This window comes from Mercenaria mercenaria, chromosome 6, assembly GCF_021730395.1.
Source record: "Mercenaria mercenaria strain notata chromosome 6, MADL_Memer_1, whole genome shotgun sequence".
Taxonomy (NCBI): Eukaryota; Metazoa; Mollusca; class Bivalvia; order Venerida; family Veneridae; genus Mercenaria; species Mercenaria mercenaria.
In genome coordinates, this window is record NC_069366.1 from 61,588,293 (window position 1) to 61,614,580 (window position 26,288).

At 34.9% G+C, this 26,288-nt stretch overlaps 1 protein-coding gene across 1 annotated transcript; it reads right to left on the reverse strand.

Moving 5' to 3' along the window:
• Positions 1-2,922: 2,922 nt before the first annotated feature.
• Positions 2,923-24,932, reverse strand: LOC123548731 (NEDD8). Its single transcript, XM_045336237.2, has 5 exons — positions 24,851-24,932; positions 24,742-24,759; positions 9,373-9,402; positions 7,621-7,703; positions 2,923-6,378 (listed from the first exon to the last, which is right to left on the reverse strand). Exons 1-5 carry the CDS (start codon positions 24,866-24,868, stop codon positions 6,294-6,296), a joined length of 234 nt encoding a protein of 77 aa, XP_045192172.1. The 5' UTR covers positions 24,869-24,932; the 3' UTR covers positions 2,923-6,293.
• Between the last annotated feature and the right edge of the window lie 1,356 nt (positions 24,933-26,288).

Consider the following 26,288-nt stretch of genomic DNA (forward strand, 5'->3'; position numbering starts at 1 on the left):
TCAATATGAAAACAACTGTGGGTTTTTATATATGCACATTTTAATCCAAGTGTGTTGTTATAACATATTGTATATGTAGTACAATATTGTTTATACATCATTGACAGATATCAGTTCATTATGTTATACTGCAGTAGAGAAAATTAGGTGCCTTCCAGTAGGGGACTTTGTATTGCATGGCAATACTTCATTCACTTGTTTAAGTTAAAAACAGTCCCTCTTTAGGTTTAGTGAGGGGGGGGGTAGCGGATTGGAATGGTCTCTGTCCTTCTGTCAGTAACATTTGTGTCTGCTTTGTATCTCCTAAAGCCATTGAAGGATTTTCATGAAATTCGGGTCAAATGATCACCATCAAGACAATGTGCAGAACTCATGAGTTAGTCATGTCGGCTCAATGTCACAACTCGAGGTCAAAGGTTTGACCCTTCCATTTTGTGTCCACTCTCATGAAACTTGGGTCAAAAAACGATGTGCATAACTCAAAAGAGGCAGCCATGTCGACTCAAGGTCAAGGTCACAGCTCAAAGGTTTGAGCCTTCCATTTTGCATCTGTTCTATATTTCCTAAACCCATTGAAGGGTTTTCATGAAACTTGGGCCAAATGGTCACCTCATCAAGACAATGTACAGGACATATGGACCAGCCATGTAGGCTAAAGGTCACAACTCAAGGTCAAAGGTTTGAGCTCTGTATCTCCTGAACGCCTTGAAGGATTTTCATGAAACTTTGGTCTAATGATCACCTCAAGACGATGTGCAGAACCCATGAGTCAGCCATATTGGCTCAAGGTCAAAGATTTGAGCATTTCATTTTTTGTCCGCTGTGTATTTCCTAAACCCCTTGAAAAAATTCAAATTCATTGATGTCGTCATATTAATAAGATCGGTCAGTGCTTCCACCCAATGCCATCAACCCTTTCACTATCCATAACAGCTGCAGGGGATATAGCTGCCTTTCAGACTGCCTTGTATTTATATGCTTCAAGTTTTGAGAGAAATAACTAGAAATACGTGAAATTCAAAGAAAACAATCAAAGTATTAATGGATACATGACCGTGTTATCCAGTAATAGCAGGTAACATAGATTACTTATTTCATTGCTTAACACGGCCAGCATTAGGATTGACAGTAACTGTTTCACTCTATAAACAGACCTTTCCTTTATGTAAAGTGGGTTTAGGTTAGGGTAATTCTCTCCTTACTTTCCCTTGACATAGTACCATCAGGGGGAGCATCCAATTGTTCCAACAATCACTGTTTTCAGTTTCAGGTACTACAGTACAACCTCTCCAGAGCTGCCCTCTCTTAAGCACAAACCTCTCTATAACAACATCATCAAAGTTTCCCTAAGCTGAAATATACTATCAAATTTACCTCTCTAGAACAACAACCTCTACACAACAGTCAGTATTTGTATCTCCCAAAGGGTGTTGCTCTACAGAGGTTGCACTGTAGTAAGTGACCCTCACCTTCAACTTATTGACCACATCAAAATGAACATTCTTCATCTAATGCTGTTTGAAGTATTTCAAGTATCAAGGTTACAACAGTTGATGTACAGACACACAGAACAAGGTTGATTTACTAACAACTGGCAGTCATCTTTAAGTTTGACAGTTCCAATGCCAAGCATTCTACAAGTTTTGATGGGAAGCCTTCATGTCAGTCTTGAAGTCGCAGCAACTTTCACTTACTGACCCCTTAAAGGATAAGGGTGACCTACTGACCACAAGGAATCACCATAGTAATTCTGACAGATGTGGGCTGCTATTTATAGGACACATTATTAAGCCCAAAGGTCACTGTGACATACCGAAACCAGACAAAAGATGTTATCTACTGTACACAGGCAGTCATCCTATGAAGTTTTAGAGCTCCAGGCCCAAACATTCTATAATTGAAAACTGATAAGCCTTTACACTGCTTAATTTCTGAAATAGATTGGTCCATTATTCAATCTGGACAGCACCACACAGTGCAGATCGTGATCATTTGCTGCCAGCAGGCCAAAGTTCGTTTGTTTTGGGTTTAACGCCATTTTCAACAGTATTTCAGTTATGTAACTGCAGGCAGTTAACCTAACCAGTGTTCCTGGATTCTGTACCAGTACAAACCTGTTCTCTGCAAGTAACTGACCTAACCAGTGTTCCTGGATTCTATACCAGTACAAAGCCATTCTCCACCAATAACTGCAAACTTCCCCATATGAATCAGAGGTGGAGGATGAATGATTTCAGACAAAATGTCTTAACTCATCACGGAGAACATGCGACCCTCCAGGGAATCTAACTTGTGACCCATAGATCTGGGCTTTCTCTACTGAGCTAAGATGGCAGGCTAGCAGGCTAAAGGTTTAGCCATTAAGACACACAATCACTGTAACCTTGATGTGCCCAAAACCAAAGGGTTCATCACCTGGCAACAGGTATCTACCCAATGAAATTTAATGACCCTAAGCCAAACCATTCTCCATTTATAGAATAGAAACCCTTTTTTTTTAAGTTCCAAGGTTCTACTGAGCCCAAAAGCAATAGTGGTGTCCTACTGACCAGTGGCAAATGGTACTCCAGTTATTAACATGAAACAGGATGGTCTAATGGCTCACATGAGCAAAACAATATGTACATCCTCTTCTTCAAAGGGGTCACGAAATTTTTTGAAAATGCCTAAAACAATTGTTTTAATCAACTATTGATAGATGTTCACCATACTTGGTAAGAAGTGTTCTCTGGTGGACCTTTCTTTTGTTCTGATGGTCCCTCAATGCGCCTGGATTCTGTATTTGTTCTCCACCAGTATATGATTTTTTCACATGAAACATAGTTGTACCATGAACACTTTCTAAATGGTTATCTACCGTCAATTTGTCATAGAAGTTTGACAACCAGGTACAAATATTGCAAGAAAGAACAACTTCACAAGTGGCATTTAACATATTTATTCAAGACAATGAATGTATGAAAGTATTACATACTGGTAATTTTAAATCAGCTTTTGAATTTAACATTGTAAATTATATCAATTACCAGTATTTCTTTGCAGAAACAACTATTTTCAGGGGATATAAATTTGTCGATTTCAACTTCCATAGATATAATGGGAACGAAATTTTATTATTCATTGGGCTTTAATTTCATGGATATACCCAATCATGAAAATTTGTTGCCAAGTACAAGTTATTTCACAGTAGCTGTTTTTTTACTTTATCTAGCCATTTAGATCCAATTTAATGGACACTAGACTACTTAGCATCAGAGAAATCTTGATAAGAGACAAACTGCGGTTTTACACATTTAATATCAATTTAATGAGACTGCACATTACAATTAGTTTGTGACTTCCTACAAAAAATTCAAATCTATCGTGGCAACTAGAAAACAAGAGCTCGTTGAACACGAAATGCCCCCCTTGATGCATTCAGTAATTGCACAAGGAACAGAAATTATATGCTCACTGTAAACAAAAGTTCTACCATTCTGGTTTAATCTGACCTTGACCTTTAACCTAATTTAACCCAACAAGAGATTACAGAGTGATCTTGGCGCCATCCACTGAGCCATTTTTGAATGGTGATTTGGACAAGAAGATTTTCAAAGTTTTTCCCTATATAAGTCTATGTAAACCATGTGACCCCCAGGGCGGAGCCATATTTGATCCTAGGGGAATAATTTGAACAAACTTAGTAGAGGACTACTAGATGATGTCATATACAAAATATCAAAGCCCTAGGCCCTGTGGTTATGGACAAGAGGTTTTTCAAAAAAAAAAATTCCTATATAAGTCTATATAAACCATGTGACCCCCGGGGTGGGGCCATATTTGACTCCAGGGAAATAATCTGAACAACCTTGGTAGTGGACCACTAGATTTTGTTACATACTAAATATCAAAGCCCTAGGCCCTATGGTTTTGGACAAGAAGATCAGAAACCGTTTAACTGTTCCTGGCTAATGTGACATTGACCTTTGACCTAATGACCTCAAAATCAATAGGGGTCATCTGCTGGTCATGGCCAACCTAACTATCAATTTTCCTGACACTAGGCCAAGCCTTCTTGATTTATTGCCCGGAAACCATTTTACTGTTCCTGGTCACTGTGACCTTGACCTTTGATATACTGACCTCAAAATCAATAAGGGGTCATCTGCTGGTCATGACCAACCTCCCTATCAATTTTCGTGACCCTAGTCCTAAGCGTTCTTGAGTTATCATCCGGAAACCGTTTCACTATTCAGGGTCACTGTGACCTTGACCTTTAAGATACTGACCTCAAAATCAATAGGGGTCATCTGCTGGTCATGAACAACCTCCCCATCAACTTTCATGATCCTAGGCCTAAGTGTTCTTGAGTTATCATCCGGAAACCGTTTTACTATTCAGGGTCACTGTGACCTTGACCTTTGACAAACAGACCTCAAAATCGATAGGGGTCATCTGCTGGTGATGACCAACCTACCTATCAACTTTCATGATCCTAGGCCCAAGCATTCTTGAGTTATCATCTGGAAACGGATTGGTCTACATTCCGACCGACCGACCGACATCTGCAAAACAATATACCTCTCCTTCTTCGAAGAAGGGCATAATAAATACACTGTCCTCAAGACTAATTTCAAATTTTTCACTCAAAATAATTTTCAAACATAAAAAGCTGTGCATTATTTAGATTCATAAATCAGTCTTATTTAAGTCAATATAATACAAGTATGATATAACGTACAGTAGCATTCCCGCTTTACTATGCCAGATTCTTACTGTATAACCAACATGCTTTTGAGTTTGTCTACAAATTTTACACACATGTGTATTCCAAAATGATCTCTGAATAACCTTCTACAATTACAAATGAAAATATATCCTTAATTTTTAAAAATTTGACATAGAGCTGATTAAGTCACTACCTAAAGACAGAAGAATAACAGTTTTTTTCCCATCAAAATGTTGTAATTTATCACTATCTTATTATTATATCTTTTTATTATTTATTATATTAATTATAATGATACAAGGAAACATTTGTTACCATGACAACAACATGGAGCATTTACCATAATAATAATTTACAAATATCAAAACAAAGCTTATACTCAGTGGAACAATTTGTCTTCCCTTAATCCTTATTAACACAAAAATTGTTTCCTGAATATTTCAACACAAGTGGGGGGGGGGGGGGGGGAATCATTATTACTTCACAGAAATATTATTTACTATCAAAATCAAAACAAACTGTTGAATGCAAAAATTACACTAAAAATTACCAGTGTATCATTTCAAGCTTTGTCCATCACATCAACACTAGTGGGGCAATAAAACTGGTAGGGTAACAACTTCTCCAATTATTTTGTGTATTTCATACACATGTTAAATAATATGCTGCACGATAATGCAATATTCAGTAGAAATAAATTAACATTTTCTTCAAGAGGTAACACTAGATAGGTCAAGTCGAATCTGAAGACTAGTCTCAAATTTCTGTTACCTGATTGGTCAATACTGTGCATAGTCTTGAAATCAATCAATGACGAGACTGTATCTGTAAACTGGTCTCCAAGCACAGTTTTATTACTTTGCAGTTATGTATGAACGTTTTAAAGGAGTAAGTAGATACAGATTTTATCATAAAGTCTATTAATATTTAATTAAAACAAGCTGTCTAAAAATTAATGGGAAGTTATAAATAATAAGACACTGCATATTTGATTGTGTACATATACATCATCATTTACCACCTTTAACAATCAGAAAATAGATCCTTCAGAATAATACATTACAAACTTTAGACCATCACATGTAAAAAAAACCCCTACATTCCTTATCTTACTTCCAAATAGTATTTATAACAATGTAAGTAAAAATGCCAGGAAATTTCCCATGTTTTACACCTTAACAACAGAAAATCAGTATATTATTTCAACTGTAACCATGTTTTCCCAACATAAAAAGCTGATTGAAACAAATTTGTTATTCTTAAATTTTGAAAAATTGTAAATACCTGGCCATAAGTTGACTCTATTAGGATGTGGTGGAACAGTTTTAGAAGTGAGAAAAGTAATATTTTACTTGGCAGGAACAAATGTTATATATAGGCAAAAACTACCAGTTCGGTTGGATTTTAAGAGCAGTTTTTCAAAGCAAATTAGGTAGACTTATGACCAAGTGTTTACAGAAAAAGCTAAACCAAGTACATGCTTCAGGCTTTATACTGCAATGGAAGGTACAGAATTTATGCGTGATCCGAGTGCAGCTTACAGTCAACAACAATTTTATCTACAATGTTCACAATAAAACTAGCATCATACACCTCCTCTCAGTGCTAGAACAAGATGTAACACGGAACCACCAGTCACTTTATAATCCTGTGCAGTTTTTTCATCATTCCTGTAAAAGAAATGAAGGATTCTACATAAAATATAGACTTACATTTCAGCTACATTATATACTAATTACTAGAAATTTAAGTATTTGCCATTTGCATCCAGAGTTAAAATTTGTTATTTTTAAGCCTACAATTTCTATCTAATATTGCTCCTGACTGTGACATTGACCCTTGACGCACTGATTTAAAAAGTACCGGAATCCTCTATCCAGCATGAACAATGCATGGCCAATTACTGCATTTACCGGTATTCAAAGGTCCATGATCTGGCATCCATCGCCCATAGTTTCACTGTTGGCACTCTGAGTCACACTTCTGACCCAATCTTAATATAGCCAGAATCTTTGCCTTAATAAAATCTTGGTCAATTTAAGCAATGTGTGATCTGGTGTCAAAAACTAGGTCAAAAGACTAAACCATATACAAACAACACAAGAGGCTAGATATTTTAAAGTGAAACAATTTAACCCTTAGCCTGCTGCAGGCGAATTTAACAGCCTTTGCAAACAGCTTGGAACCAGATCAGACGCCGATTAAATCGGCGTCTGATCAGGTTCCAAGCTGTTTGCTACTCTGACAATATTTCTTCCAATTTTTGGAGCAAATTGAATGAACTTTACAATTTTAGCAGACGACATTTCCAGCAGACGACAATTTATCTAGCATGCTAAAGGTTAAAGTCAAGTGCAGTTAAGGTAGAAAATACAGCTTTTAGTGTTACCAATGTTATTCAAGGACAAGACCTACAGCTTTTGACCCCCCATTTCAATAAAATTGGGAGAGGACCTTATCATGATGCTACAGAATAAGTTTTTTTTATTTTTAGCTGTAGCAACCCCTAAAAGGGGCCAACCTAAACCATTTGAGCAAACTTAATAGAGATCCATGCCAAGATGCTACTGAGTAAATTCAATTTAATTCTGACCAGCAATTTCTGAGGAGGACATGCTTAAGTAAAATTGTTGACACAGGATGATCAATGCTATTGCCAGACTATCATTTATATTAATAGCTCACCTTGAACAGTTCAGAACTTCAGGTGAGCTAAAAATGATTTTGCTAAGACAAGCATTCTGTCCAAAGGTTCATTTCAATCGGCCAAACCTGACTGTTAAAAGTAAAACTGTGGATGATGGATGCCAGATCTTTCACAGCTCAATCTGGCCATCCAAGTTCAAGACTCATAAACAAGTGTTTAGCACGGAGTGTAAGAAATGTTCTAAAAAGATATAAAAGTTACTAACATTTGTTTTCCACTAAAAATGAGTCTCTGTTGTGGAGGAGGAATTCCCTCTTTCTCCTCAACTCGTTCTTTGATTCGTTCAACCTGTAAAGATATCAATTTCCTGTGAAAATTATCAATACTAGTAATTGTGACTCATTTTAGTTCATTCTGTGTGTCAAGCAATGAAATAAACCCTTATGAACAAATACCCTTTCATGACCTTTGCCCAAACTATCAGGGGTCACGCTGTCGATCGCCACTTGAGCCATTTGCGACAAAAAATTAAATGTGGCTGCGAAATTTTCTGATTGGCGAAAATGGCCCGAAGCTATATCTGTCTGCAAAACTACGAATATTGCCAGTTTTACGAACCAAAAGGTGTGAAAAATCGATAATCTGTGTAGACACAACATCCGTTATTGAAAGGGAGGGAGCCAATTTGAATTTTTTTTATTTGATCAGGCAGTTAATTGGCGATAATTAGATTATTGAATAACAAACTGGATAATTATAATCATCATTTTGTGCACTTTAAATGATTTTATGAGCAGTCGGCCGTTAGACAAATTTTCTATGATTGCCGAGGGTTAGTTTGGGCAAAAACAAATAAAAATGCTTTAGACAAGCAGAAATTGTAAATATTGAATAGTTATGATGATAGAAAAGCAATAAAACATAGGTATTTTATCAAATATTTAATTCCAACTTACGTTTTCCGAATTTGTCACCCGTTTTCGCGACCGTGATTGATATTACTGTCATTTCTGACGAGATATTTTAGTGCAATCTTAATAAAAAGCCAATAAAAAGTCTACATTTAAGAAAATATGACAACTGTTGCAAAAGGAGCTCTTATTTTGAAGTATTTTTCGAGAATAAAACATGCGAAGGCATCGAACCCCACCGTCTTATAGGCAATGTGCAAAATAAGACACTATTTTTTTTTAACAAGTTTTTTTTTTTCTTTTTTTTGACATCTTTATTTTAAATGTGATTTTCAGAATTTTTTTATTACATTGCAGATGTTTATAAAAGTGATTATTTTAGAAATTAACACAAATTGATTTCTAATTAGCTTTTTAAAGGGTTACTAAGAAATATGTTATAATTAACTACATTAATTTCTTGAGTAGTACTTTGGTACATATAATGTAGTCCTACAAGAACGTCAATGCTATGCGCTTCGCCGTTGCTGGCCTCATAATTTTATCTTCGGAAAAAGCAGTGGCTCAGAGAAATAAATTCCCAGTGTGACCCCTGACTATGAAATTTCATGCCAACAAAATTTAATCATATACAGTTTCATGTATATTTTTTTGAGAAGTTAAAACAACTGGACTCTATCAAAGATAAAAAGGATATATGTAATCAACTCGACAAACAGAAAACCTGAAAATAAATTTATATTTTGTACATACATATATCAAGGAAATGTTTATTTAAACAGACTAATCTGTGGCACAAAGCTTCACACACATTGGGATATTTTGAAATATACATGTAGCAAAAAATTGATGCCTGAAGTTACAAAGGGATGAACAAAACACCTGCATAAACCAGGTTTCCAATGATCCAAACATATAAAATAACAGAAATATGGCAGAGGACATGAAATCTTTTAGTGACCCAGGTTATTTATTCTTGTGCAAGAATTTCACTATATCATACATACTATGTAAGTATGCACTTTGAAAATAAAATGTTGTCCAGAGCTCTTACCTCTGTAAATAAAATAATACCTATCAGTAAACATCAAATATAAAGAAATTACCTTGTCAGTAGGCTCTATGTCAATTTCAATCTGAAAAGGAAAAGAAGTAAGAATTACAGTTATTATAGGACAGTGTGATTTTAATATGCCCACCTTCGGGGGCATAAAAAGTCTGGTACAAACCACATATAGTAATTCCTTTACCAATACCAAATGCAGTATTGATTGATTGATTTCCAGATCTCTAGATAACCCGTAATGGGCTGTTTAGAGGTCAGGGTACCAGACCCCTAACCAGTTCTCTTACTGTCAGAAGTGACTAGCTGTCCATTAACTGGCAACTAGCCTGCATTCTAGCCGTCCAGTAACCGGACTCACAGCTAGTCCCCTAGGGGTTTTCTAGGCATCTGGTAATCAATTTGTATAAGAATAGTGTAAAGAATAAGTTTTAACACAAATGCAACTGACACTACATTTTATGCAAGTTTAATAAACATTTGTAGACACAGTACGTACAGTTTTTGAAAAATATATATTTTGTTAAGGACCTGCTCCAGTCCTACCTTTTAACCTTAAATTGTCACTGAAAAAGCATGAAAATCCTGACTATGAACTATGAAAGAAAGTGTGGCGCATGGCCGTTTACTGTTACCTATTGCAATCATGGGTTGCATACACACAATAGAATTTGAATAGCCTAGGAGCAGGGCTTTAAAGATAGTTATAAACATGTTCAGTTTAAAAAAACAAAAAAAACAAGAGGGTCATGATGACCCTAAATCGCTCACCTGAGTAATATGAGCCACATGTTTAAAATGGCAAACTGATGCTTAAATATTAGAAAGTAGGTCAGTAGGTCACATTCATGGTAACTGAAAGTCAGTTTTAAGATTGGTATGCAAACCTGTACATGTCATCCAAATTTCAAAGCTGTATCTCAAAAAAGAAGAAAGTCGGTCAGTAGGTCAAGGTTACAGTAAGGTGACACGTAATTACTTGGGTACAACAGATAAATATAATTAAACAGTCTAGGAAATATGATATGATAATTTTTGAAGTATTTTTTTTCCCTATATTTTACTCACATAACAAGTGACCACCAGGACGGGGCCTCTTTTCACCACAGGGGCATAATTTGAACAATCCTGTTAGAGGTCCACTATGCATTGATACATACCAAATATCAAAGGCCTAGGCCTTGAACTTTCAGACAAGAAGATTTTTATTTTTTTCCCTATATCAGCTTATGTTAAACTTGGGACCCCCGGGGCAGGGCCTCTTTTCACCCCAAGGTAATAATTTGAACAATTTTGGTAGAGGACCACAAGGCATTGCTACATATCAAATAAAGAGGCAATGCAACACACCAAATATCAAAAGCTTAGGCACTTGTCAAGATAAATACACAAGCCTCATAGAATAAAAGGGCACGTGGTGCAAACAGGCAGTTTGAAGGGCAGCTTGGCGGCACTTCAAATGGGGCATGGCGCTGCGCCATGTTGAAAAGGCCTGCAGGAAACACTACCTTATGTGTATTTTTCACTTAGTTGGCCATAACTCTGGCCTAGCTGAGTAAAACCCTGAAGAGAACACTTCATAGGCTATAAAACAATCCTCTAATGTTTTATGATCAAGTCAAGTACATTTTAACATACCTGTTTCACAAACCTTTTTTTTTTGAGTAAGTCCAGTCTTCACAAAAAACTTTTCAAAGTACTAGCCAGTCAAACTACCAACATGGCAGAACTTACTAGCCCGAAAGGAATTTTGGTAATCCGAACATTAAATTTAAAGGTGTATGTTTTATAATTTTGTTAAAATGTGTTAATTTTATACCTAGTCTCTCGATTTTTTTACTAACTAGGACTAGTCACCTGGAGACAATTACTAGTCTGATCTAGGTTTTTACTAGCCTCGGGCTTTGGGCTAGTGGCCAAATTCGAAGACTGTAAGTCTGGACAAGAAGTCTGGTCTTGTGTAATGAAATAATGACTGTAGGTAAAATGTTTTCGGAGCTACATGCGACAAAACATTAAAATGACAATTTTTTCCTAGGTCAGGGGCCATAACTCCTACAATACTGAATGAATCCTGATGCGAAACCCCAGAGGCACAACTGTACATGCTGACCAACATTCCTGTAAACTTTGGTGACTCTAGGTCAAATACTTTTGGAGCTACGCGCAACAAAACATTAAAATGACCAATTTTTAACTAAGTCAGGGGCCATAACTCAGGGCATTCGGTTGACCCGAAACTTACTTTGATGCGTCTAAAATTCACTTTGAGGCAATGTGCAAAATAAGACAATTAAAATATGAATTGCTTAAAAAAATCTGTTATGACTAATGTACTTGTTTTAGTCTGTGAGAGTTGCATTAATAACAGTATACATGTAGCTTGACCCCTGAAAAGCTGATCTTGACTCTTAAAAATCTGATTTTGACCCTTGAAAATTTAGGCTGAAGAGTCAATGACTCTTGAGTTTCAGAACCTACCGAAAGCCCTGATAACTCCTACATGACTGAATGAATCTGGACGCGAAACCATTAACCATATCCAATATAACTCCTTCAAAACTCAAGATGATGTTAAATACCAATTTTCAAAGTCAAAGATATCATAAAAAAGTGAAAATACCTCATATATTTAGGGGGACAAAATTACCAAAAGCAGGAAGAGTTGACCAAAATGGGGACAAGTTGATCATTTTTTATGAGGGGGAAGAAATGACCAATTTTAGGGGATGAAATGACCAAATCAGGGACGAGCTGACTGGGGGATGAGTTGGCCGGTGGACAAGTTGACTTGATACCTCCCTGATACCTCCCACTCACGTCAAACACTCGAAAGACCAAAATAGTTTAAGCAACTTCCAATAAAATTTTCATCGCTGCAGACGTTTCACATGATATAGGTTTAAATGCCGATTATTTCATGAATTGGCCATAAATTCAAATAAAACTTACATGTATCGAAAGGGGATTCAATTCCTCATTGACCATATTGACATTATAGGATAAATCCCGTTTTCAGGTATTTCCATAAATAGGGTCATTGGGGCTGGCGAGATAAACCGATATAATGACCGTGTACAATATTAGCGATTATTTTTGCCAGAAGATAAAATAATCTGTTTACCTTGAAAAATGCGAATAATTGCACAACTTCGGTATCGAGCCACGGAAGCGGCAGTGTAGAATAAAAGAAAAAATTTCAAAAATAAAGTGATCTTTGAGGATATTTTTACTACATCTTAATTACAACAATGTTTAATGATAATCTGCAATACTTTTTTTATTCATTTGGCCTGGTGCACAGTAAAGTGCCCAATTGGGTTAGCATCTAAGTCAAAAAATAAAGTTTTTACTTGCCTTTAAAAATACCTTTTTTCTACACTTCAACATGTTGTGCACAAGGATCAGTACCCAAATAGATAACTTTTTGGGATTTTTTTTCAAAAAAGTGGATTCAAGTTGCCATGTCGGGTTGGGGACGGACATTACACTGTCATTCAAATTAGATTCCTACTGCAAATGTTTTATGCAAAACCACTTCTTTTATGTGTATTTTCTAATAGTTTGAGGTCACAGATAAAGAAAATATAAGCCTTAACTCTTTGCTTTTCCATTTTTTGAAAAAAATTGCTAATTACTTTGAAATTACGATTATTTTCTGTTAATCGTAAAATTCGCTTTAATCTAAAATTTGGAAAATGGAACATTTACAGCAGAAAAACACCTTTAAAGCAAGTAATTAAAACAAACAACAAAGTAGAAACATAAATACTCTTATTTATATAACATTTAAGCAGAAAATATCATAAATAAATAGTGCCAGAAACGGGGGACGGACATTACATAAAATGACTGGTTCAGCTTTTATAACTACTTTGAAATATAAACTACTCTAAAATTCAAATTTCTTAACTAAGGGAATATTTGTGTCATTTCAGTAGGTAAAATGCCTATAAATATAGTAAATGGTTTTACTAAATGATATAGGAAATTCATTTCAGACATTCATTTATATAGCAGTTAAAAAAGCTAGCGAGATTGAAGTATTTCATTTTTATTAATTTTCAAAAAGTATTCTACTAGTATTAAGCAGTATTTGTCAAAATCAGCTATACAATCAATTCTTCACTGCATATTATCATATATGCAAGTACTGTTCTGTTTCAAAGAAAAAAAAAACATACATGCAGTACAAGCATTCACATAAAACTAATCCATATCTAAAAACCTTCCAGTAGAATACAAGCATATTAAATGTAGATGACCATAACATTACTGTATCAGTTTAGCTTTTTATCATTGCTGTGTTAATGGTACAAAAAGAAATAATGATAACATAATAATGTTCTGTATATAACACTTCAACACATTGTTTTTTTTTTGTATACTTGTACCAGTCTTTTTTTCACGGTTTAATTTAAAATATGTTTTTTTTTTTAGTTTTTTTTTTAAGGAGGAAGTCCTTAGCAGAACAGGCAAAATATATCCTTATTAGGGGTTTTAATTTTATACAATACATGGGATCATAACACTTACATCAAAGAGTGCTGTTTTAGGTAAATATTTCATAATGATCAATTAAGATCCAGCTTAGGGGTTTTATGGTCCCTTGTTTATTGGCACCCTGTTGAGAAGTGTGATTTTGTGATCGTTGGCCACCTGTGTTTTATGGCATGTTGTTGCCATCTCAATCATGTCAATAGGTCACTTAATAATTATGTTGTTTTAATTGGAGGACGGACGTTTTGGCCACGGACGTTTTGGCCCGGACATTTCGGCCTAGGATCTTTTGGCCTAGGACGTTTTGGCCAAGAAAATTTTTGAGGTAGGATGTTTTGGCCAAAAAGAAATTATTTCCATAATATGCAAATTATTATCTGGACATTAATATGTTATCATATGTTACAGTATAATTGATCATTCTTTTTAAAAATGTAACTGTGAATAAAATTTATTTTCATAACTCTTTTGGTTTGTTGTAAATGGCAAATATTTTCACATACACAAACACATACAATGTGTATATGTTTATATGTATACATATAGAAAGATTATAAAAAATAAAAATAAATACCATGAGTATGTTTTATTATCAGTTTAATTTGTTCACTTATCCTATAACATTCTTTAGAATAATCTCCAGACCATATTTTGCATGATATGGAACCACAACTTATTTTTGGCCAAAACGTCCTACCCCCAAAAAATGCCTGGCCAAAACATCCTAGGCCGAAAGATCCTAGGCCGAAACGTCCGGGCCAAAACGTCCGCTGGCCAAAACGTCCTACATTCGTTTTAATTAAGGAATGATTCTGATGCATCTTATGACCCTTTATTTTGTAGATGAAAATGTAAGAGAAAATATAAAAGATAAGAAATATACAATAGGGCACTTAGGGGAGGGGGATCAAGTGTTTATGGTAGCATTTCAAAAAGTTTTTGTAATTAGGGACAAAAGAGGGGCAGAGCTTTCTGGACCTGACGTTAAACCCTATAAATTACAAGACTATAAATTTCAAGAAGACTGAGGACTGAAACTCTACTTACTTTTTTCAACATGTAGTTTTAGTCCAAAAATGTAATGTCCGTCCCCAAACACTTTAAATGTGCTTATTAATAATGTTGGGCAAAGTTTTACTTTATTTATATACTCATTAGTCTTTTTTCATGTTTTTGCATGAGTTCTTTATATGAAAGTAAAATTCATGTATGAAACTGATTCATTTTGCTGAAGATTTCAACAAATTTTGTCATTTTTTTACACACAATGTGTTTTTAAGAAAAAATATCACAAAATAAGGTATTTTACTGATTTCCAATGCATTTTTTTAAAATTTCCCTTCTTATTGGTAAAACAGAAAAGAAAGGAATTGAATTTGATAGAAAATAATAATATATATACAACATTCAAAATAAATGGTAAGTGGGGCAATTGAAACTGAATGAGTTTGATGCACCAAAAACTAGTTTTAGAATTCCGTCACGTGGTCAATTTATGTTCAGAGTTGTCCCCTTCGGATTAAAAAATGCACCAGCTTCTTTTCAGCGGCTGATGGAGGCTGTCTTAGCTGGTCTTGGTTTTGATAAAGTACTAGTTTATTTGGATGATGTCTGTATTATGGGCAAATCTTTTTATGAAGCACTTGAAAACCTGAGACTAGTCTTACTAAGGTTCAGACAAGCAAACTTGAAGTTAAAACCTAGTAAGTGTAAACTTTTTCAAACTAAGATAGTATTTCTAGGACATCAAGTATCAAGTCAAGGTATCACATCTGACCCTTCAAAAATAACATGTATTAAAGAATGGCCAGTACCTGGAAATAAGCATGAAGTAAAATCATGGTTAGGAATTTGTGGTTATTACAGGAGAATGATCAAAAACTTTGCAGAGATTGCTTTACCTCTCACTAGGCTGACAAGAAAAAAGGCTAAATTTAAATGGGGAGATGCTGAGCAGTTAGCTTTTGATAAGTTAAAAGCATCCTTAATAAGCCCGCCAATTCTTGCTTTTCCGCATGAAAATGGAAATTTCATCTTAGATACAGATGCAAGCGCAGACACCATTTCTGGTATTATTTCTCAAATACAAAATGGGCAAGAACGAGTTATTGCGTACGGTAGTAAGACATTAAATAATGCTCAACAGAATTATTGTGTCACAAAACGCGAGCTTTTAGCTGTAGTTCATTTTGTACAAGCTTACAAACATTACCTATTAGGAAAGAAATTTCTTATCAGGACTGATCACAAAAGCTTAATTCACTTACACATTTCAAAGAACCAGAAGGCTTAATAGCTCGTTGGCTTAATGTGTTAGGAGCATATGAGTATGATATTGAGTACCGTGAAGGTTCAAAACATTTGAATGCAGATAGTCTTACAAGGCAAATTAAACGACGCTGTAACATATATGGTTGTACGGAATGCACAAACTGTAAGCATAAAAATGCTCAAAATGCAGATATGACTTCAAACAAGCCAGGTGATGAAACTGAAATAAGCTCAAGAGTAAAATCTTTAGTACAGTCAAAAGATGAAAATAACATTCAGCAAGATCAATGTAATGTACAAACACAGACTGAAACTTGTGAAGGTCAAGGTGACATGTACTATTTCAGCAGTCCTTGCTCATGCATAAATTCAGTCAGTGCAAATGTTACTTGTGATTTATCAAATCCTGAGGTTAACTGGTTAAACTGCTGGTCTCATCAAGAGCTGATAAATTTACAGAAAAGTGATGTAGCCATAAAAGAAATTATCAGACTTAAACAAAAACAATCTGAAAAACCTGAAAAATCAAAATTGTCTATCATAGATTGTGATACAATTAAATTATGGCAAAACTGGGAAGTGCTTGAAGTTCATAAAAACCTTCTTTACTTCAAAAGTACAGACTGTAGTGGTCAGGGTTCTCTCAAACTGGTAGCCCCTGATAAGATTAGAAAGCACATTTTTGAGCATTTACATTGTCAAAGGTATGCAGGTCACTTAGGGAGAGACCGTACAATTGAAGCTGTTAAGCGCCGTTTCTTTTGGCCTGGTATGAATCAAGATATTGCAATGTGGGTTCGTCAGTGTGAAATGTGTGCACGTTGTAAACCTGGTCCTGGTAAAGGTAAATCAGCACTTAAGCAGATTCGAGCCTACAGACCTATGGAAATTTGTGCTGTAGATATTTTAGGTCCCTTACCCTTAACAAAGAACAACAATGAATACATAATTGTCTGTGGTTGTTACTTTACTAAGTGGAAGATGGCTTTTGACAAATATGCTTGCGAATCAGTGTATACCTGAAATTATAATAACCCCTCCCGTAAACACACAGTGTGAGAGTAGCAGTACAAACGCACTCGTAAAAGATCAAAAGTCAGTACATAATGACATATTACAGTCAAGGTCAAGGTCGGATTGTACTTATAGTGAGGGTTGTTCAACAAATATGAATGTTTCTATGATAGAGAAAAGTTTGCAAAATACAGAAATTTTGAGACAGAGAGGTGAAGCTGAGAATGAGGGTTGTTCAAAGGCTGAAAATAAAAGTTATATGACAAATGAGAATGAGGGCTGTTTAAAGAGCTCAAAAACTGAAAATAAAAACTGTATGACAGAAAAGCTTAATAGTATTGATAGTGTGGGTCGACCAATCAGTTCAAAAACTGATAGTGAAAGTTGCATGTTAGGAAACTTGAATGTTGTTGAGACAGAGGGTTGTTCATCAAGTAGTAAAAGCAATAAGGGATGTTCACAAATGATTCAAAATGAGAACTTGACATCTAAAAGTAGTACCTTTACAATTACAGATGAAGATTATAAAGAGAGCCCGCAAACTTCTTCATGCTACTATGTCAAATGTTCCTTTGATCAAATTAAAGGAGGCATGCTTATTGACACAGGTAGTCCTGTATCAATTTTATCTAGTAAGGCATATGACAGAATGAAAAATAAACCAAACTTAGACCCAGTCAATGAAACATTGTCGTCTGCAAATGGTACTAGTTTACAAATAAAGGGTAAATGTAAACTTGTTTTTCATATTGAACATATTCCTGTAAGCCTAGATGTGTATGTCGCCAATGTGGAAGAAACGATAGGCATTTTAGGTCTTGATTTCTTTGAATGGTATGATGTTAGCTTGAAAATACCTAAACGCCTTTTAAAAACAAAACTCGGCAAAGTCAAACTTCACAGGTATCAGAGTTTATGTTGTGCTAGAATAGAAATCTCTGAATCTGTACTTGTTCCAGCTCAGTCTGAGATGTTTATACCAGCTCATATAAATGGGAACTATACAAATAAGATAAATATGTTAGATCCCTCCAGAGATTTTATTAGCAAAGGAATCTATATTGCACATTCATTAGTAGACACATGTGATGAAAATCTTACTTTGTCAGTTATGAATGTCAATGACTCTCCATTCAGAATAAAAATCAACACAATTATGGGAAACATGAGTCCAGTCAATGAGATATTTCTTGGCAATGAGACATTGCCAGATCAAAGTACTGGAAGTACTTTACCTGAGCATTTAAGACCCTTGGTTGATTCATTAACCTCAACCATTGATTCAAAACAAAAAGTTGAGGTTGAAAAAATATTAACCCAATTTCAAGATGTGTTTGTCGGACCTGATGGCAAACTAGGTCAAACAGATATTGCAGAACATTTCATTTACACTGGAAATGCTAAGCCAGTTCAGTGTAAACCAAGAAGAATACCTTTACATTTACAGGGTGTTGTTGATGAAGAAATTGATAAAATGTTGGAGAAAAAAGTTATTGAGCCTTGTAATTCTCCTTGGTCTTCAGGTATCTGCTTAGTGAAAAAGAAAGATAACTCTGTCAGGTTTTGTGTGGATCTGAGAGCCTTGAATTCTGTGACAATCTTTGATGCATATCCCTTACCTAGGATTGATGAAACTCTAGATAGACTTGCAAACAGCCATTTTTACCATTGTCTAGACTTAGCTTCGGGATATTGGCAATTGAAACTGAATGAGTTTGATGCACCAAAAACTAGTTTTAGAATTCCGTCACGTGGTCAATTTATGTTCAGAGTTGTCCCCTTCGGATTAAAAAACGCACCAGCTTCTTTTCAGCGGCTGATGGAGGCTGTCTTAGCTGGTCTTGGTTTTGATAAAGTACTAGTTTATTTGGATGATGTCTGTATTATGGGCAAATCTTTTTATGAAGCACTTGAAAACCTGAGACTAGTCTTACTAAGGTTCAGACAAGCAAACTTGAAGTTAAAACCTAGTAAGTGTAAACTTTTTCAAACTAAGATAGTATTTCTAGGACATCAAGTATCAAGTCAAGGTATCACATCTGACCCTTCAAAAATAACATGTATTAAAGAATGGCCAGTACCTGGAAATAAGCATGAAGTAAAATCATGGTTAGGAATTTGTGGTTATTACAGGAGAATGATCAAAAACTTTGCAGAGATTGCTTTACCTCTCACTAGGCTGACAAGAAAAAAGGCTAAATTTAATGGGAGATGCTGAGCAGTTAGCTTTTGATAAGTTAAAAGCATCCTTAATAAGCCCGCCAATTCTTGCTTTTCCGCATGAAAATGGAAATTTCATCTTAGATACAGATGCAAGCGCAGACACCATTTCTGGTATTATTTCTCAAATACAAAATGGGCAAGAACGAGTTATTGCGTACGGTAGTAAGACATTAAATAATGCTCAACATAATTATTGTGTCACAAAACGCGAGCTTTTAGCTGTAGTTCATTTTGTACAAGCTTACAAACATTACCTATTAGGAAAGAAATTTCTTATCAGGACTGATCACAAAAGCTTAATTCACTTACACAATTTCAAAGAACCAGAAGGCTTAATAGCTCGTTGGCTTAATGTGTTAGGAGCATATGAGTATGATATTGAGTACCGTGAAGGTTCAAAACATTTGAATGCAGATAGTCTTACAAGGCAAATTAAACGACGCTGTAACATATATGGTTGTACGGAATGCACAAACTGTAAGCATAAAAATGCTCAAAATGCAGATATGACTTCAAACAAGCCAGGTGATGAACTGAAATAAGCTCAAGAGTAAAATCTTTAGTACAGTCAAAAGATGAAAATAACATTCAGCAAGATCAATGTAATGTACAAACACAGACTGAAACTTGTGAAGGTCAAGGTGACATGTACTATTTCAGCAGTCCTTGCTCATGCATAAATTCAGTCAGTGCAAATGTTACTTGTGATTTATCAAATCCTGAGGTTAATTGGTTAAACTGCTGGTCTCATCAAGAGCTGATAAATTTACAGAAAAGTGATGTAGCCATAAAAGAAATTATCAGACTTAAACAAGAACAATCTGAAAAACCTGAAAAATCAAAATTGTCTATCATAGATTGTGATACAATTAAATTATGGCAAAACTGGGAAGTGCTTGAAGTTCATAAAAACCTTCTTTACTTCAAAAGTACAGACTGTAGTGGTCAGGGTTCTCTCAAACTGGTAGCCCCTGATAAGATTAGAAAGCACATTTTTGAGCATTTACATTGTCAAAGGTATGCAGGTCACTTAGGGAGAGACGTACAATTGAAGCTGTTAAGCGCCGTTTCTTTTGGCCTGGTATGAATCAAGATATTGCAATGTGGGTTCGTCAGTGTGAAATGTGTGCACGTTGTAAACCTGGTCCTGGTAAAGGTAAATCAGCACTTAAGCAGATTCGAGCCTACAGACCTATGGAAATTTGTGCTGTAGATATTTTAGGTCCCTTACCCTTAACAAAGAACAACAATGAATACATAATTGTCTGTGGTTGTTACTTTACTAAGTGGAAGATGGCTTTTGCATTACCTGATCAAACTGCATATACAGTAGCTGACACACTTATCACCAACGTTTTCCTTCAGTATGGTTTCCCTGCACAATTACATACTGACCAAGGGAGAAATTTTGAATCCCGTTTATTTTCTGCAATGTGTGATATCTTGCAAATTGAAAAAACACATACCTGTCCCTATAACGCAAAATCAGATGGAATGATAGAGCGCTGTAATAAAACACTCATACAAATGTTAACCAGCTTTGTTTCGTCTGAAATAAATTTCAGAGACTGGGATGACCACCTCCCCTATGTTATGGCAGCTTATAGGGCCACTGAACATTCCAGTACAGGATGTACACCAAATTTACTCATGCTAGGTAGAAACATAGAGTACCCCATTGATTTAATGGTTGGTCCCCCTCCTGGTCAGTATGACATTGAATGTCCCATTGAATACATTGAGTGGGTCAAGTCTACAATGCGCGATGCTTTCTTGTTCGCAAATGATCATTTAGGCATATCTGCCACTAGACAGAAACGATACTATGATAGAGGCTTAAAACCAAGAGAATTTTGTACTGGTGATTGGGTTTGGAGATGGTATCCTCCAACTGCAAATCAAAAATTAGGTTTGGGGTGGACGGGTCCATACCTAATTATTGAAAAACTTACATACTTAACATACAGGATACAAAAATCCAAGGACTCAAAGCAAATAGTAGTCCATGTTGATCACCTTAAGCCTTATGAGGGTATTCCCAGACCTGAGAATTGGTTAGAAGATAACCTTACCATTGATCCTGATGAAGTGAATAATGATGTCACAATTGTAGATGATGTCATATATGATGTCACGAATTCTGACATTTCTCAAAATGAGACAGATACATGTCAATCTAAGAGTAGTGATTACACAGTGCCATTTGTTCCAAGATCAAGAAGGGAACGTAGCGTCAAACCAAGACAAATGTATAGTCCTGACTAAAATTATCTATAAAAGATAATTTAAAACAAGTTGTATTCAATACAGCACAGATGTTTTTAATCTATTGCTTAAAATACAGTTATTTCAAAAGTAAACATATCAGCACAATTTTGTGTAAAAATGTAATGTTATTTGTAAATTCATGAAATTGCATTATATGTAAATGTAATAAGTCATGAAACTTGTAAATTTATAATTGTATACCAGTCATGGAACTTGTTTTATGTTTAATGATGCTGATTATTATGTTGTATTACTTTATACTTGTGTGTAAAAAAAAAAAAAAAAAAAAATCAACATACAATAGTATGTCGAGTTAAAACTCAAAAGGGAGATAAATTCTGCAACTATAAATACAAGTTTAAAAGATAAAATATAATAATAATAATAATAAAAGATGATGTATAAATATAATCATTAATGTAAAATAAAAATCAATAAATAAGGTATAAATTAGTATGAAAATGCTTTAAAAAGTTTGAAAATAAGGAAATAAACAGTATGTATTTTGTTTATTCATTCTAATTATATTTTCTGTTTGAAATTAAATCTTTTCCTTGCCAATTTCAGTTATCATGGCTCAACAAATGTTAGAGGCAGCTGACAGACCTTTATGGCCGGAACAAGGGATGGAATGCCCTGTACCCCACTGCTCAGCAGGGAAATTTTTCAGTCGTTATGACAGATTCAGTGAACATTGGGCAAGGGTACATCTGCCAGTAGTAAACATTTTCAAATGTATGAAATGTTCCACTGTAGTCTTCAGGGGTAATGAGGCTCGGCAGCACAGTAAACGCAACGGGTCACAACACTTGTGCGAGGCGTCTAGGATTGCAAATCCGAAATATATTAGCCCGGCAGGAGTCAGTAAGCCACGCTTCCCCTCACATCAAGAAAGGAGGGATATGGAGGAAGAAAGGCAGGTCAAAAATGAGAGAGAAAAACAACACAGGAAGGAGGAAGATAGGGAGGCTAGGAGAAATGTTCAACGCGTGGAACTGTATGGCCTAAATGCAATGTCACCTATTGAATTAGATTATTATGACGAAATTAGCCACTGGTAGTGTCAAGTGTTATTATTTTTCATTTACTTATAGTGCTACAGTTAAATGTTTTTTTGGAACACACTATTTTGTCAATTATTTTTTGGATTTATTTCCATATTGAAATTTCTATCCTTTTATTATAGAACTATAAATAAATTGTTACTTAAAGAATCTATAGTTATTACTTACTACTTTATAATTTAAGAGTTAAATGTTATGTCAGTAGGTTTTAAAGTACTTTATAATTTAATTTTAGGACTATTTGTTCTTTGCATTTTTGGTTTGATTATGATTAAGTAACTCTTTAACTTAAGTCAAGACTTAAGTCTTCATTAAATATATATCTACTTTCATTCCTTATTCACATAGATTTTTCATTACATATTAAAATATTTTGCAATATTTTAATTTATTTAAGGAGAAAGGAATGTAACCGGTCAGATTTACGCTTAAAATATTTTCTTTAACTATTCTTGTTTCATTTGTTGTTGTCATTCATGGGCGCCGCCATATTGTCTTCTTCGCCGAATGTGTTTTACTACGGATCAATTCATTGGTTAATAATAATGTTTAAAGTATTTTCATTGGTTTATGTTAGATCCAATTATTAATTGTTTTATACCTGTCATGTGACTATGCGCGGGAAATTTCATTTATATACCGTGCATAGTATTTGTTAGTTAGATAGGCTGTACCGGGCAACCGGTACGTCACCGAAGCCTAAGAGCTTCATTTGTTTAATTGAGATCATTCTCACATAATACTTGCTTATAGCAAAACTCTAAAACTGAAACATCAGATTAATTTCCCTTCTCTTCTTTAGATTAATAATTAAAATTCTACTTTTATTCTTTAAGTTTCTTTGTTTATTTAAATTTAAATAAATTCTGAATAAATATAGATTTATATAGCCTAGATTAATTCTATAAATAAAAGTGTAGCACTAAGTTGTTGACTCTTGTCTTCATTGTAGTTTAGAGAAATTCCCCAGAAATATATCGGTCATTATAGATCATAAATCAGTTCTACCACATACGATCACCCATCATTCTACATAAAGATATATTCCCAGCTGAGGTTCGAGCCAGTCTAACTAGAGCCTGGTACAGTCACGAACTAACTTTTGATGAGATATTCGGCCATATTTATTTATAGACTTGATGTACAGGAATGATACTTTGCCTATTTCAACTTACATATTTTTCAAACTTTTCAAGGCTATCTCACTTGTTCTAGCACCAAAAGATACTACTTTTTTCTACACATTTTTAAGTATGGGAAGGATAGCTTTTTCAGATTTCTAGGGCGTTACATCCGTACAACTTTGGTTCAAACCATGATTCTCGGAACAGAATTACAGAAGTACATGATGTTATATATCAAATGAAAGCTAAGATATTTTTCTTTCACAAAATTTAAAAGTGAAAATGTAAAAAGGAACAGAATTTCTATGAGACAGCTTACAAAAATGATGAAATTTTAGATGCTAACCCGTTACATGCAAAAATGGCTATTTTTTGCATACTTAAACTTGTCGCACTACTTTATTTCTTAATTTTCATGATAAATGTTCACCTCCACATCTACATCTGTATCATACCTTACTTATAAACTTTATTTCATAGTTCTATCATGTATTGTTTGAAAGATGGGGCTATGTACATGATTTTTTGCTGAATTGGGCACTTTACTGCGCACCAGGCCATTTTCTTTGTTTAAAACTTGAAAAAAGGATAATCTAAACACTACCGCCATTTAGCGTAATGGCCGATACTCCCCTCATTGTAAAACTGGGAATGAGCGTTTATTGGTGGTTAATACCGGAAAACGGGATTTATCCTATTATCATATCGATATCGAGAATAGATTTATGTCAGTAAAAACTGTAAAAGTTATTTCCTTGAGCTCCCTTCGAGGCTTTGTCTTTTAACTTAAACATAATATTTTCATCCTCAACTATTTTAAATTCTTTGGAAAGGTAGTTTTTTTTACAGGAAAGCAGATTCTCTATTTTTAACAATTACTCATAATCTGCGATCACGAACTGATGAAACTTCAAAGTTAACTAGTAAAAGCAACATTTTTCTACTTACCTCCTTCCCGGTAAGTGTCTGAAAAGAGAAGAAAGTTGGAAATTATATCCAAGTTACAGAACAACATATATTACCATTTCTTTACCTCATTTAACATCTGAAATCTTACCTTTACTTTGATAAGCATTTTTAACGATTTTGTTCTCTTTTTTGCCGATTTCCGGAAGTTGATAATGGTAAGAATAATTCTAGCCCTTTGATTGGTTTAAATTTAATAGCTATTTGTACGTACTTACTTACGGTATTATTCCGTACTTTGGGTTATTTAGGTTGATTATCACTAAAAAATAAAAGTCAGAGTAGATTTACCAGGAAGCACAAATCACCCAAAACATAACCACAGAGCCAGACATCGACATTATCTAGAATACTAGCCTCAGTAGCCTAGTGGTAGAGTGTCCGCTTTGATCCCCGGCCGCGTCATACCAAAGACGTGAAAAAATGGTACTGGTAGCTCCCTTGCTTGACACTCAGCATTGAAAGGGTAGTACCAGGAGGTAAAATAAGCACAGGTAAGTATCTGTTACTGGATACCTAGTTTGTCGCACAAGAGCTTTGTAGCTCGTGTTATATGTTGGATTATATGCGACGTTAAATAAAGTTTACCTTTACCTTTACCTTTAATACCAGGTGTTCAGAAACTTATATTCCCGTAAAAATAACTATATCGTTACTATAAAAGAAGAAAAAGGAGTGTTAACTTTTATATAAGAAAGCTACACTCCATTAAACAAAAAACCTCGGGTTTTACTCCTTTTCCCCTTTTTTTAATGGTTACATAAAGTTTTTTTACCCCTCATTTTTTAGATGACATGGGAAAAAATTTGCATAATTTTTTTCCAAAAAACCAAACAAAAGTTTTTCCTCTTTTTAATCATACAGTACATATCCCCTCGGGGAATTTTGGGCGGCATTTTTTATAAAGGGGTTTACGGGGCGCGGCACAACAAAATGATGGACATGTCCCCATATGCCTGCCCAATACGGGTTTTTTTCATCCACCTAAAAACTTCGGATTGGGAGATGGGGCGACTGTTTTAGGAACTTTTCCCAAATGCCCGGGGTTTTCCATTTTTTTTTGGTATTTATTCCCCAGGGTTTCTACAAAAGGACCTAGAAAAGGCGTGGGGACTTTTGGGGCCCGAGGGGGGTTTTGGGGGAGAGGGAGCCCCTTTTTTGATTTTCTTTTTAAAATAGGGAAGGGGGAAAGGAAACTACACATAATCGGGTGAAACGCAAAAAATTTTTGAACAATTTTTTTTTTAAATTTTTAATTTTAAGATCTGGCAAAATGAATGCTAGATATTTCGCCCCCCAAGACATAGAACACTAAAACTTTCAAACTTAAAAACTGAATTTTTCTTTTGAAAATTTCCCGACCCCAAGACATTTCGATCCCCGGGGATTTTTTAATTTTTAAACCCTTAAAAAAAATTTCGTCCCTTGGGGAAAATTTAAATGATTTTAAAAAAAGGGGAATTTAGGAATATTTTTATCGGAAAGACAAATGGGGTCTTTTTTTGGGGGAGTTTCTGTGACTGATTTAA